The sequence below is a fragment of the Tenebrio molitor genome, chromosome 2 (assembly GCF_963966145.1).
Source record: "Tenebrio molitor chromosome 2, icTenMoli1.1, whole genome shotgun sequence".
Lineage (NCBI taxonomy): Eukaryota > Metazoa > Arthropoda > Insecta > Coleoptera > Tenebrionidae > Tenebrio > Tenebrio molitor.
In genome coordinates, this window is record NC_091047.1 from 13,294,965 (window position 1) to 13,308,272 (window position 13,308).

Sequence of the window (13,308 nt, forward strand, 5' to 3'; positions counted from 1 at the left end):
CTTTTGGTGTATTAAAAGTTAACGCTTCACTTCAATGTCTTTTTTGTACTTTTTGTGACATTCAGTCAAAATCTATGTTATATTACGAGTATATAAGAAAGTAGTTGAGAGAACTTGATCAATAATTCTGACGCAGTCTTGTTATAACCTTGGCCAGCAACTTCACAAACTTTTTAACTGTGATTTTTGCTAACTGTTAACCACTTACAATTCGTCACATTTCCACGCAACTTTTTAACATTTTTTTATGTGTTAATAAGTGTATTAAATTCGCCAAATTGTTGTTTCATAAATTGATCAATTTTTTTAAAAGTGACAGTTTTTAACAAAACATTTGCCGCCCATCCAAGAATTTATTTTTTCAAAACAGTGCACGTACTATTTTACTCATTGTGTTCATTACCTACCTTAAACTCGTACTGAGTTTATTTGTTTACCCCAAACATTGTATTATTGGGACATCAAATTTATGTCAGTTTTGAAAAATTCCATGTAGTTCAAGCTTAATTATCATTTTGCCTTTGATTATTGTCATAGAAATTTGACAATTATTCTAGCTGACAGTTTAAAAATTTATTTTATTATTTATTTTCCTTTTCCAAATGCCCCCTTTTTTTGATAAAGGTAGATTTTGATTGGGACTGCATTAAATAAATATTCACTACGTGCTTACTCTCATTCCCTACCTGCAACCTACAATACTTAATGACAACGTCAATCAATTCAAAGTAGGGTTAGAAACAGATAAGGCTCATTTCACATTAAAAGTCAAGACAGTGATGTTGATGTACCACTTTTTTTTTGCTCGCAATAGTAGGTACACTCACGGCCACGGAATTTCGTCAGTCGTTGTCATTCAGCTGACATTAGCTGTAAAACAGGTTTTATATATGTATTTCTAACCCCACTTTGGAATTTTTGACATGGATGTCAAAATCGTTACTGTTGGCATTTTGATTTTTATTGTGCGTGACAGAATTCCTGACACAAATATTTTGAATGTCAGTCATAATGACAATAAATTTTTTCGAATTGACAGTAAAATAACTGACGAAATTCCGTGGCCGTAACTGTACACAAATTACAAAGTGATCAAAAAGAAAACAAATCAGAGCAAATCCTATGCAAATAAGCGTTCAATGCATAGGCGTAGACGATTTGTGATCTCAAACGCTATTTTATAATAAATCATCCCTCATGAATTTTAGACGTCGGAATTATAATTGAGCATTTTATTATTATTATCTGATAATGGAGAAAATTAATAAAATAAACAAAAGCAACATTTTACATTCGGTAAGGATGGGCAATTTACCAGTTTTATTGCCAAATGCGACGCCACTGGTAAACAGATTTTTCGGTGAAATGTCAAACAAATGTCAGTTTGTAATATATACTTAATACATTTTTTCGAGAGTTATGCAACCAATAAAACGACTGTCTATAGCAAGTATACATATGTGTACGATTAAGTTAAGAGAGACGTTTCAATAAAACATAAGATTAGGTAGTATTCTTGATTTGTTTTCTTGTTGGTCACTCTGTAGTCTTCATTTGGTGTATAAAATGTTATTTAATGCAAAAATGACCAATTCAACTTAACTTAAATTACTTTGATAATGCTATCTATGTGTTGTACGTAAGTTATAATTTACATTCTTGTCACAGTGTGTCTGAGTTATGTAGCTTTTGTGAATTATTGTAATTTATGGCCTCATTTTTTGATTCCGAGAGTGAAAGAGATAAGAATTAATTTGATAGAACGTCATTCGTTTTCTTTCATCCTCAAATCTAGGAACGTTTTGATTGAAATCTTCTGAAAATGGCATTGAAATATAGCGACGAATACAAATAAAACGATGGAAGTTTTACAGCTTCAAAACTTCGTAATTCATTCATTAATAACATAATAACTACATCAACTTTTGTTTAACATATATTTACAGAGGACTGTAAACCACTACTTGGGTAATTGTTTAATGTTTGTAATTTCAGTTGAGTTTTGTTCTGTCACAAACTTTGAAAGTTTATTCTATTAAACGTGAGACGGTTTTCTTTTACGTGGCGTCAAAAACTTTCGATGCTCTGCGTGTGCAGTCGATAAATAATGCATCTTTTAATTTGGGCGGCTGCATCAGAGTGCACATTCGTATTAACGCTGTTACTTTGTATTCTACTGGTTATAGGGTAGTGATTGCGGTCTCTTTAAAAATTCATTCAATTAACGAGGACGCAGCGGTCGCCACCGTCTCAGATCCTCGGTGTACATCCCTCAAGTGGAGCGAGGAAACGATTCCATCGTTAAACGGAGTTTGTCTGCATTTTAATCAGTGTTTTTACGGTCTTCACTCGCAAGTTTACCAAAGCTGACTGGATGGTTAGATGAAAGCCCAGTGTTGTACGACGTAGCCTTGTTACAAGCAAACATGCATAAAACGTCTTCATTATTTGCGCTCGTTATTCTCGGCGTATCGCGCCGTCGCGTCGTCGTCGTCGTCCCGACGCTCTTTGAAGTCGGTCCCGTGTGAATGTGACACTAGACTGAGCAACGTATAGTTTGCCTAACTGAATTAATTCGACCAGTTTTAGACGCGACACCTACCCGATTGTGAAACAATTTCGCTATGATGTAATTATCATCATCAACCTTATTGTCCCTATTATTTCAAGACGCCTTGATTAGGCCTGAAGAGACAAGGGCCGATGATGACTACACCTCAAAGTTGCGCAGAGTTAGGTGACGGGATGAGGTTAAATGGATGGTATTTAGTGGCGACACCGCTGATAAATATGCGTACAACCATTTATTTCTTACACTGTTGGGCTTCATTTGTGGGAACATCCAGTGCAAGCAGTGGTTAGCAAATATGTTCTTCGACAGTGAATGAAATTTAATAAAACTTTATTGACTACTCGCATAAAATTAATGAGATTTCATTCTTAATTCGAGAAGTTTATGTTTTTCATTGAAAACTTGTGGCACAGCTTGACATTATTACACATAACCACAGACTAAGATTCATATAATCTAGATTTGCGAATTGCAATGCTGTTGGACCGTCTCTACGGGACATCGGCACCGTCAAATGGTGACTCATTCATATAGGAACCGTTCGCAAACCAAAATCGTTCTTGATCTTGCTGAAAGTGTCAACACACATACATATCACAATTCGTTACTTCATGACAGTTCATGATGGATGAGCCAAGTTAAGCCATAAGTTTTCGAACCTTTTGTTTTTGAGCAAATAAGATCATTGCTTCTTTTTCCTCAAAATTCGGAACCTTTGCAAAGGTTGCTCCGAATAGTCAATACATATTTAATCCAGAATAGTACAGAACAATATGTGTCCCAAAAGTATTTGAAATTTGTATTTTACGACGTCCTAAATTTAAAATAGTTTCGCACGATGACGACGGTTCATTTAATCGGCATAACAAAGCACTCCTTGGAGGTCTAAGGAAGCAAAATTATAATAGTTCTGACCTGACATTTCTTTTTGTTCCCTCAGATTAAAAGCCAAAATGCATGATTTGCAATTTTGAATTTCAAACCGTTGAAAATTTTATAACCATTTTTTTTGAAATGACGCAGAGGAGTGCAGTTTTAATTTTGACGACTAGTTAGTACGAATGTATAAATGCGTTCAATGAGTGGTGAATACTTTAAGAAATAAATACGAACATACTCGTATAGTTTTTTTAAATCACCAAGATTTTTTAGATGAAAGAAAGAGAATAAACATGCAGTGGAAAGACATTGTTCCTTGCGAGGACTCAAACTTTGCGCTCCTGGAATGAAGGGACAAATTTATAGACCTACTCGTAGTAATCAAAGAAACAATCTGCAATATATCCAAACACCTTCTGCACATCGAACAATTTTTTGGTCTCTTAAGGAAACCACCCAAGCCTACTATTTCTTCATGAAAGTTTGACAGGCCGAGTTCTTTAGTTGAAGCAGTTCATTTTTGTATTATTTATTTATAGACTGTGTAAGAATTTATTTGTTGTCTTTGACTTGTACATATCATAGAAAAAATTCTTATTGGTTGTTTTGTGGACAGGTCACAGTCAGAATGAAACTGCAAATTAAACAGAATATTTCGCAAAAATACAAACAAGAACATTAGTGGAATATTTCAGAATTATTGTACTAATGAAATAGTAGTTTATTTAACGAGTTCGTGTGTAAAAGGCCTACGAATGCCAAAAAAAGCCCAATTTACACACGAACGTTTTTTTGTTTTCCATAGTATACCTGATTTTTGTCATATATAGTACAATAAGTGGTCTAATTTTTTCCGACAAAATTTGTCATTTAAGACATGAGTAGCTTTTGCAACGAAAATTACACGAGTCGACGAAGGAGACGAGTGTAATTTTCCAAAAGCAAAAGCTACGAATGCCTTAAATGACAAATTTTGCAGAAAAAATTAGACCACGAATTGTATTCGACTTGACAATCCACCGAGAAAATTTTTATCGAGTTGACCTAATAAATTTGACGTTTCATTTTGACATAAATTTTTTCGCTGAAAAACCACTAGTTGTTTTTTCACTCAGCTGGTTGTTTTTTCACTCTGCTCGGTGTTTTTTCACTATAAATCAATTTGATTGGTCCAAATTTGAAAAATGCTGCAATTCGATTGGTTAAAAATTTTCGAGTTGGATTGTCGAAGAAAAAATTTCCAATAATGCTGTTTTATTTATTTATTGTCCAGGTTACTGTTAAATGCATTCCAACATATGGCATATTCATAAAAATAATCTCTTTCAAAATCGGAATAAAATGATAACCAAGCTATCAAACAAAGTTGACTATCACCTGACTTTGAATGACTTTTTGAAAAAATCTATGTTGTTCTTATAGTGTTTTTAAAGTGATTTATTCCAGTTTTTGTTTTATTTAAATCTAGCCATAAATAACGGAGATACTCTCATGTCAAAAATAAATTACTGCCTAGGATTTAGGGATATTTGTTACTAGGTTGCCATAAATTTGGTCAGGTTGGAGGCTATGCGGTTTCTGGTGACAAACAAAAGATATCCCAAAAATGTACGGGCGGCAAGTTAATACCGGGTGAGCAACAATAACTGTTTCAGTTGGCAATAAAAAAAATTACATCAAATTTTCAAGACTGTGAATTGTACCTATTTCGGTTTGTTTTATTGATGTTATTGACAGCTGGCATACATTTCAAATTTAAACGTCTTGGTTTTTGTAATCTTTTATTAATAAAATGGTTTTCTCTTTGGAACATGACATAAAAGTCACCAAAAGTCACCAGAATTTATTGCCAACTCAAACAGTAATTGTTGCTCACACGGTAGTAACAGTTGCAAATGACTAATGATAGATGATGTTTCGTTTCACAATCAATTTTGGTTACTGGCGGCATATTTATTTGGATTTAATCTCTCAATTCAAAGTAACCAACCTTAGGCATTCAAAATTACTTTTGAAAATTCTAATTACACACAACATGAAAAACGTTATTTCCCTAAAACTTCGAATTCTAGGGAGTAATTTATTTTTGACACGAGAGTATGGCGTGCGGCGTTTTTTAGGACGCACCTGTATATTGAAAATATGTATAGTAATTTATATTTAGATTTTATTTGTATTCGTTTAGTAGATACTTAGTTTGATTTCGAGGCGTAAATTTTCATAACTTGACTGTTCAAATGATCAAACATTTACATAACATTGCAAATCAATGCAATAGCTATTTATTGATGTTTAGATTAATTAGAGTTGACGTATTTTCGCAGATGGAAATTTCATACTTTGACTATTCCCCTGTTCACGTAATTCTTCTGAATTTCATCCAAATGTTATCTTGCATTCCCACATCTCTGCCTCTAAATATTGTCATTATTCCCTAACGTTTTGTCCAGATATTTTGATAAATTTGCGAAAGCAGAATTCCGAATATTTCTGTACATAAATGTTTTCTAAAGCATCGCTGCCAGTTTTTCCAAGTAGCGTAAGATTACAAAGCCAAATAAAATCTGTTTCTGTCCAATGCAGCGGAAATATTTGAACAAAATAAAGCATTTGTCTTCCAACAAGCACTGCTACTCAAACTGAAAACAACAGCCTTAAATGTAATATTTCCGATCTATCGTTATTTTCAATTCAACAAAACTAGAACACAAACGTAAATGTTTAAACTTATACCCAATTTTAACTGAAGAACATATACCTCCATGTGTCTTTTATTAAGGCTACAACAAGAAATGTTTAAAATGAGAAACTAGTTTCACGTTGTCAATAATTAATTTAAGGAGTAATGAACTGCTGGTCTTCTGAGAACTTTTTATTTGTCCATAAAAAAGTCAAATAACATGAAAAATTGCACGTACGCTATTCAAATAAATTTTGGCAGGATATTGCAAATAATGCTTTCAATATACAGGGTATTTCACGAGTGATAATGAGCCCGACGGAATTGAAAATGCAGCCCACAATACATTTGCAAAGCAAACGTGGATATTTGTTTTTTGATTTAGAAAACGTAAAACATAGTTAACTGTGCAGTTTCATAAATTTTGACATAAATGTCATATTCACTTGGTTAAATGAAATTGTAAAAAAAACGAAGAGTTTTTGGGAAAATGTTCACTGTCTGCATAAACGCGCAAAGGCAGAGGCATCTTTACTACATTCGCCTTAAATCAGGATCATGTCTGTTTTCTCACATTTTAATCGTCGTATATCACGGATTTATAATTTCATTTTAAAACAAACAATATTTAAAATAGCCACGTTAACTTTGAAAATGTATTGTGGGTTGCATTTTCAATTCCGCCGGGCTCATTATTACTCGTAAAATACACTGTTTTTTGTACGTACGTTTCATTTTGCAATTCATTTTTGTTACATTTATTCATTAACTTATTATGTCTGCTGGAATGTATGTTTTGTTAACCTTTATTAAAATTTTTTCCTTCTATCACTTGGTACACTAAACTTTTTTTCATATATTCGCTATAACATTCACATACACTATCACCCACATTTTTTCTTTTTTACTACCTATAACTCCTGTTGTCTGTGCCTTTTTTTAATGTCCTTTTTATGTCGCTAATATAGGCCGTAAACTGCGCCGGGGAGGCGTACCTGTCTCACCTTTTTATTCGTCTTGAAACACTTTCTCGCGTGCCCTCTTTTAACAGTCTTTTTTAAATCTCCTCCGTTCTTAATTATTTTTATTACCGGATAACATTCCCAAAATTCAAAAACAACCCTCCGTCGCTCGCAGTTTCTCTGATGCCGAGTATTGGTGCTTGAATTTTTTGTAAGCACGGCAAACAATTCGCCTTCGAGAACAGGATACAATTACAAGCGAGTAAATTTAATAAGGGTGTGAATTTTAAAGGCGCAACACAACTGCGTGTTTCGTACAATTGGCATTGTAAAACGCAGGAGTGCACGAAACAGATCGGAATATATTAGTTCCTGGGGCAGATCAAATCTATAATCGTTAAATTCTTGCATCGTAGTAACAATTACCGTTGTTTCAGCTGGGTGGGTTTGGCCGTAGAGGAAATTTTCTACAATAAGGTTTTTGTTGCAGACGGGGACCTGTACACGGGCACGGTGGCCGATTTCAGCGGAATGGACCCTATTATCTATAGGGAACCGCTGCAGACCGAACAATACGATTCAATGAGCCTCAACGGTGAGTTTTCTAAGGCCGATGCCTTATTGTTTGCGACTGTTTTTGATTAATTTGATTTCCATTTCAGCCCCCGATTTTGTCAGCTCCATGACCCAGAGAGACTTCGTTTACTTCTTTTTTCGTGAGACCGCCGTGGAATATATCAACTGCGGCAAGGTAAATATCTTTTTTGTTTTTTCGCTATTTGTATAAAGGATTTCGTTTTTAGGCTGTTTATTCTCGTGTGGCTCGGGTCTGCAAGAACGACAGAGGTGGGCCGCATCGTTTCAGGAACCGCTGGACTTCGTTTCTCAAATCCAGACTAAACTGCTCCGTCACAGGGGAGTTTCCCTTCTACTTCAACGAGATACGTGAGTGCAATATTTATATTTTGTCGTATTAATAAAGCATTAGCTGGTTATATATGGGGCTCTTAAAGCATTAGAAGTAGAATTTGCTGAACTCGAATGGAATAGGTAACGTACCGGGATCTTTGATTAAAAAGACATAATTTTTAGTTACTTTTCCCCTTCGCATTGTATTCGGTTGTTCGCTGCCCCGATCTTCCTTCCTTTAGAGATGTATAGATCGAAAGACAGCTATAATTCTGAAATGCAATCGTAAAGGAAGTTTTGAGGAAGTCAGTTGCAGACTGAAGTTGTGATTAAGTTATCCGGTCTAGTCGCTAACTCAGTTAGACGAATTGTAAAAGATGCGCCACGAGCGCTTTGCACGTAAGAAGCATTTTAAATTAAACCAAGATAATGTATTTGCCATGTTAATCTACTTAGCGAAGGAATTGAGTTTATCTTTTCGAGCGAACAAATCACTGACGTTCATTTGTGAATATTGTAGTTTTTTCATTCGTACGTGTGAAAATATCGAGCATTTTTCAAGATATCGTTAGTCATTTTGGAGACTTGTAAATCAAGCCGGAAAATATTTCACTCCTCGATGCGTTGCATCCACAAAAATCTGCCACGTATAACCATTTTATATTCCTGCATTTTCTCACAGTAGTCCCCTTTCAAATTGAATGTGATTCATACATACATATTTCAAATTTGTCGTATGCTCTACTTTCGGCAAATATTTCTAGATATTTTCGGTTTACAAAGATTTCGGAGTTTTCCAAACTAACGGTTAAGACAGATGTCAACCAACCAAAGACTAGATAGATTTGTAATAGATATTGCAAATTCGGTCTTAATGAAAAATTACGACAGCATCTGTAAATTTCTATTTATAATGCATTCATTTTTGTAATGACGAACTAACTGGAACTTTTTTTTTGTTAAATTTTTTTACAAAATATATGAAAATTCGACAGTTGGCAATGATTTATTGTCACTGCCAAAATGAATGAATTTCCAAAACGGAGTAAAGCATCAATAAGCAAGCAGACGAAGCAGCACATTTTAAAGGCTTTCAACAAAATTAAGAAAGAAATTACTTATGGAGACAATGGAAACGTAAATACGTAAAGTACAAAATTGTAGAAGCAGTGACGAATGTTTTTTTGGTAAATCCTAATCTAAAATAAAACTCTTCCTAAGTGCTGCACAGGTTTCAGTCCCAGAAGTATGTATAGAATTTTAAATGAAGGACAAAAACAAGGCTTATGGGAAACTTTAGCATCCATGACATATCCACAAATATTGTTAATTTGGTTGAAGATTCGGATTCGGACTTGGAAAACAGCGACGATGACGAGGATGAGTAGCAAAATGCAAAATTATTTTATTGTTACGTTCAACTGCCTTTTCGTATTTGTGTAGTGTAACTTTGCTTTTTTCTTCAAAATAATTAAACACATTTAGTTTCACTATACTTTGAATTGGACCAGTTTTGACAGAACAAATGACGTGACCCATAACCTAACTTTTTAAAAGCCCAAATTCGCGGTAAAAAGATGTGTTCACAAGACAAAAGTTACTAAATTTAGTAACTCTAGTTCGTCATTACAAAAGTGAATTGATTATAGGTACATTGATTCATTATACGAGGGTGAATTTTTATGTAATTTTACCTAACCATGAGAACGTGGGAGAACAAAAAAAAATTGTTTTTCTACATAACGACCTTCGAGGCTTATACTACACTTAATCCAACGTTTCTCGGGTTGCCGCATCCCTTCAAGAAAAAATTCTTTCGGAAGCTCCGCAAAATAAGCATCAACAGTTGTCTTTAGCTCATTCGCGGTGGTAAATTTTCTGCCCTTAATTTTGTTTTTTAAACAAAAAGAAGTCGCAGGGCGCTAAGTCGGGGCTGTAAGATGGATGACGCAGCTCAGTAAATCCACATTCCTGAATTACAGCCTGAACATTGCATTGCAATTGTCAGGCAGAAGCAGATTCATTTAGCACCACGATAAAGGCTCTTTCAATTTCAATGTTTCTTTTAAACTTTGAATTGTCTTCAAATATACCTCTCCATTGATTGTAGCACCTTTTACCACATATTCAATAAGCAGAATTCCGGCCGAAGACTGTATTTTGTTTTTTTTTTGTGAACCCACTGCATCGATTCTTGTTTGGTAGAAGGGTCCCCTCGGTAACAATTTGCGAAAAAAGCTATCAAGAGCTTGTAAACCTATCAAATTTTCTTGGGTAATTCCTTTCCTGACAAATTTTTGCTCTGACGTAAGGAGCCTTGGAATCCAACGTGCAGACACTTTCTTCATGCCTAAACAATCCTGTAAAACTTTCCAAACAGTTGTTTCTGATATTCTAGTTTCCCTAGATGAAGTAGAGTCGAAATCTTTTTTTCCAACATCTTTAACCTTGTTGTTTTAGGCTGATGTTGTTTCACGTACATTTGTGCTTTTGCTAATTGAAGTTGAAAAATGAATAAGTTTGTTATCCACTCCTGTTGTGACTGACTCCTCGGGAAATAATCAATCAACATTATTTTCTTGGGGCCGTAGACAACGGACGCCATGATTTTGCTGACAAACGAAACAGCTTTTGTCTTCTTTGGAAGAAGAGAATTGGCACGTTTCTATTGCTTGGACGCTCTGTCTGGCTTCATATATCGTCTGTGGTTACAAATTATCTGAAAAGTTCAATCCAATGTTTCATAAATCGTTCCAAATTCTCCTTTACAGTTTGAATTAGAAAATGTTCTTGTTTCACGGTAAGCACGCAGCATCCATCTTGCAGAGACCATTCTAACGGTCATGCATGCGCTCATGAGTCATGAATTTTTTCAATCGCCATTTTGTTCATTATGTTAAACTATCTACAACTAATAAATAGTATGAGGGATAAGAATGAAAAAATAATAGGGAAAGATTTTGAAACTGAAAGGAGAAATCAGCAAGAGAAAGATTGTGATAGCAATTTCCACTCGTCAGGTGTTTCCTACTCAAATCGATAAACAACGCAAGTTAATTAAAATTTCACTAACATGATATTCCGTTTACTGTAATTTCCCCGGGTTTGCAGAATGCCGTTTTTTAAAATTAATCATATGACAAGAGTGCGGCATACATAATTCAAAGGAGACAAAACTAACATTGATTTGGTTAACAAATAGTACCTATCTATCTGATAGCTTTGAATTATTTAACTGTCGAAAATGTGAGTGATTAATTCATGGAATCGTTGAAGGTGACTGTCTTTGATTTCAGCTTTTTTAATATTTTTTCCGCATTACGATCGTCAGACAGAATAACTTATTAAAGAGAGTTCAGCATCAAAAATTGATTTGGCTCGAATACGGTGACATTTCATTATTTACACGGACGTTTTCTGCGTGTTAAATCGTGTCGACCGACAATTTCGTTTTTTAAAATATGTAGGTGCTTTCATTTTAACGACATAAAATGTGAAAAGTTTAAACCGAAATGACTCTCCATCTCAACTTTTTAATAAAACATTTTATATTTGGGCAACTGAAAGTTTATACACTTCCATAATTCAGAAAATCACGCAAACAACACCAGAGCAATTTACTCCTTTAGTATTCACCGGGATAACTCTACCATAAACGAAATGGATTACTTTAATAAGAAATAAAAAGAAGAAACTTTTAGCGGGAAGTTTTTTAGCGTTTGTCGATGTCTTTCTTTTAAAGTCGCCCCATTATTTCGGACTCATTAATTTTATTTAAACGATTGCAGAATCAACGACAGAGTTGATCGAAGGCCAATACGGCGATGTTTCCGCCCAATTGATCTACGGCACGTTCACAACACCGCCGAACAGCATTTCCGGCAGCGCCGTATGCGCCTTCAGTCTGCAGGACATCACGGATACTTTTGAAGGCAACTTCAAGGAACAGTCGGCCATAAATTCCAATTGGCTGCCTGTGCAAAGCTCGAAAGTGCCTGATCCGAGACCTGGACAATGTCACAACGACAGCCGAACGTTGCCCGATCTCACCCTCAATTTCATCAAAACACATTCACTGATGGACGAAAGCGTGCCGTCCTTCTTCGGACAGCCGATCGTTATCAGAACGATTTTCCAGTAAGCCTCGACTCTCGTCTGGCCATTCGATTTTATAATGTTTTTCTTCCAGTTATCGCTTCACCCAAATTGCCGTCGATCCGCAAGTTAAAGTGCCCGGCGGGAAAACGTACGACGTACTTTTTATTGGAACAGGTAATTATAGGAAACTCAACTTGCTGCTACGCTAAACTATTTAACGTTGTTTCAAAGCGCCGATTAAAACTGATAAAGCTTGTCAGAACTGTTAAGTAAACTTAAAAGTTTTACTAACAGTATTTTATAACGTCACACGTAACATTTACCCTACGTACTCTGCATTCGCAATTAACTCGTTTGCCCATTAACGAACCATCATTCTGGTTTTGTCGTTGTGAACAACCGACAAAAGAAAACTCGACGAACGGTTACGACCTTTTCTTACAACGTATTTTCCCTCGTTATCGTTCCAGCTACAACTTGCATTCGTGAAATAATTTCTTTTTTTTTATTTCAGTTTTTCTCAAAATATCGAATCTGTTCACATCGTTATAACTTTCTGTCATTAATTTAATAGAGAATTTTCTAACCATTGTTCAACTCGTATAAAAATACATGAACATTTTCGGTGGATCTCTTATTCGTGCGTTATGTACTATGCAGTCAAATACTTGGTAATTTTCCATACATTCAGAAAATTGCTGGATAAATGAAATTGGTAAAAACTCATTTAATTTTCATCTAACATTCAAAACCAAACATTTTTCTCCTTTTGACGACGCTTGAATAAATAAACGCTTGTTTTCATTATATTGGTGAGTTTTGTGCAAATTTAATTTTAGGTGGTATAGTGAAAGCAAATATTCCGGTTATTTTTCATCTTTCACATCGCTTTTAATACAAGCACTATAACAAAAACTGCATCATTATTATTAGTACCTACGTCCTAAAATAAATGATTGACCTGATGATACGTAAATTCAAAATAATTGAAACATATTTTACAGGCCTGAATTGTAGTTAACGTAGTTCTTACTCGACTGAAACTGTGACAAGTCTAGACTTATAAAGTGTTATAGAGATAAAATATTGATTCTAACAATATCTACATATTTTGGAGTGTGCTGAAAAAATTTGATATTCATTTCAGTTTTTGTCAGAAATGGAAACTTCTTTCAAATAACAAGCCTTCGAAAGTTACACAGTTGGAA

The 13,308-nt window shown here is 34.7% G+C and overlaps 1 protein-coding gene across 4 annotated transcripts in view; it reads left to right on the forward strand.

The window, feature by feature from the left end:
- Positions 1–13,308, forward strand: part of Sema1a (semaphorin 1a) — a 240,709-nt gene that overhangs the window by 220,474 nt on the left and 6,927 nt on the right. For all 4 annotated transcript variants that reach the window (XM_069037258.1, XM_069037254.1, XM_069037257.1 and 1 more), the window contains exons 6-10: positions 7,584–7,688; positions 7,756–7,844; positions 7,897–8,038; positions 11,791–12,139; positions 12,192–12,274. In XM_069037258.1, the coding sequence (XP_068893359.1) occupies positions 7,584–7,688; positions 7,756–7,844; positions 7,897–8,038; positions 11,791–12,139; positions 12,192–12,274 (768 nt within the window). The remainder of the gene's footprint in view (positions 1–7,583; positions 7,689–7,755; positions 7,845–7,896; positions 8,039–11,790; positions 12,140–12,191; positions 12,275–13,308) is intronic.